At 56.4% G+C, this 848-nt stretch overlaps 1 protein-coding gene across 1 annotated transcript; it reads left to right on the top strand.

Annotated features, from left to right (window-relative positions):
- Nucleotides 1–400: 400 nt before the first annotated feature.
- On the top strand, nucleotides 401–848 carry WHR41_09695 (uncharacterized protein; the record flags this gene model as incomplete). Its single annotated transcript, XM_069378296.1, has 1 exon — nucleotides 401–848. A coding segment is annotated over one exon (448 nt), but the record flags the coding sequence as incomplete, so codon positions are not given.

The following is an 848-nucleotide window of genomic DNA, read 5'->3' as shown; positions in this document are numbered from 1 at the left end:
ATTCAATCTCTTCAAGGTGGACGTAGACTTTTAGACGTAAACAGAGTGTTGCCCTTTAGGTGCTTAGCGCCGGGCGGAATAAAGTTCATCATCATCATCGTGGCTCTTCTCTTTCACTTTAATGCGTAATCCGTCGTACAGTCGATCGGCAAAAGGTACACTATCTCAGTAGTAGTAGTATCTGTCGCGCGTCGTTGGTGGTGTCTACCACACCTGCTGCTGCCCGCATTTGCCTAGGCCAAGAGCTACTCGTTGATTCGTCGCTCTTTGGACTTCTACTCATCAACCAAGTCTCATTGTGCCAGCAAAATTGTTACATCAACCCCGAAGCGGCGCCCTCAAAAGGCCTATCCCTAGTCCGCAAACCTTTTCACCTTGTATGCCAGACACCACCTCCGCAATGCCGTCCCCGCGCTCCTCACCTGCCAGACACTCAAAATTTCCCCTCTCCCCGAACTACGAGACCGCGCGGCTCGACACCATGCAACCGCCCTCACCTCGCGCCGTCCGCCATGGCACGAATAGAAACCAACGAAGTGCCAACAAGCAATCTACCAAACTCCCCACCCTCCCCCGCTTCCACCCGGCCAACTTCCCCTCCGCACACAGTATCGTCCACAGCACACCCAGTGCCGGTGCCAGCTCGGCTCAAGTCTCCATCTCGGACCATAGCCATCAGCGGACGTATTCAGGCGCGCAGAAGCAGCTGTACCAGCGAGAGAAAACCGCGGCAGTCACTCGGTCCCCTCGCGAAGATACCCCCGCGAGCCCTCGTCTGGTGCCTCTCAGCAGCCCAGGACCCGTGACGCCGTTGGAGCTGGAGCAAAGCGAGGATTACCTCAGAGAGG

The sequence above is a fragment of the Cladosporium halotolerans genome (genome assembly GCF_011745625.1).
Source record: "Cladosporium halotolerans strain TM138-S3 chromosome Unknown Sca522, whole genome shotgun sequence".
In the NCBI taxonomy this organism is placed as follows: domain Eukaryota; kingdom Fungi; phylum Ascomycota; class Dothideomycetes; order Cladosporiales; family Cladosporiaceae; genus Cladosporium; species Cladosporium halotolerans.
The sequence above is the reverse complement of the archived record's forward strand: the minus strand, read 5'-3'. Positions and strand labels throughout refer to the sequence as shown.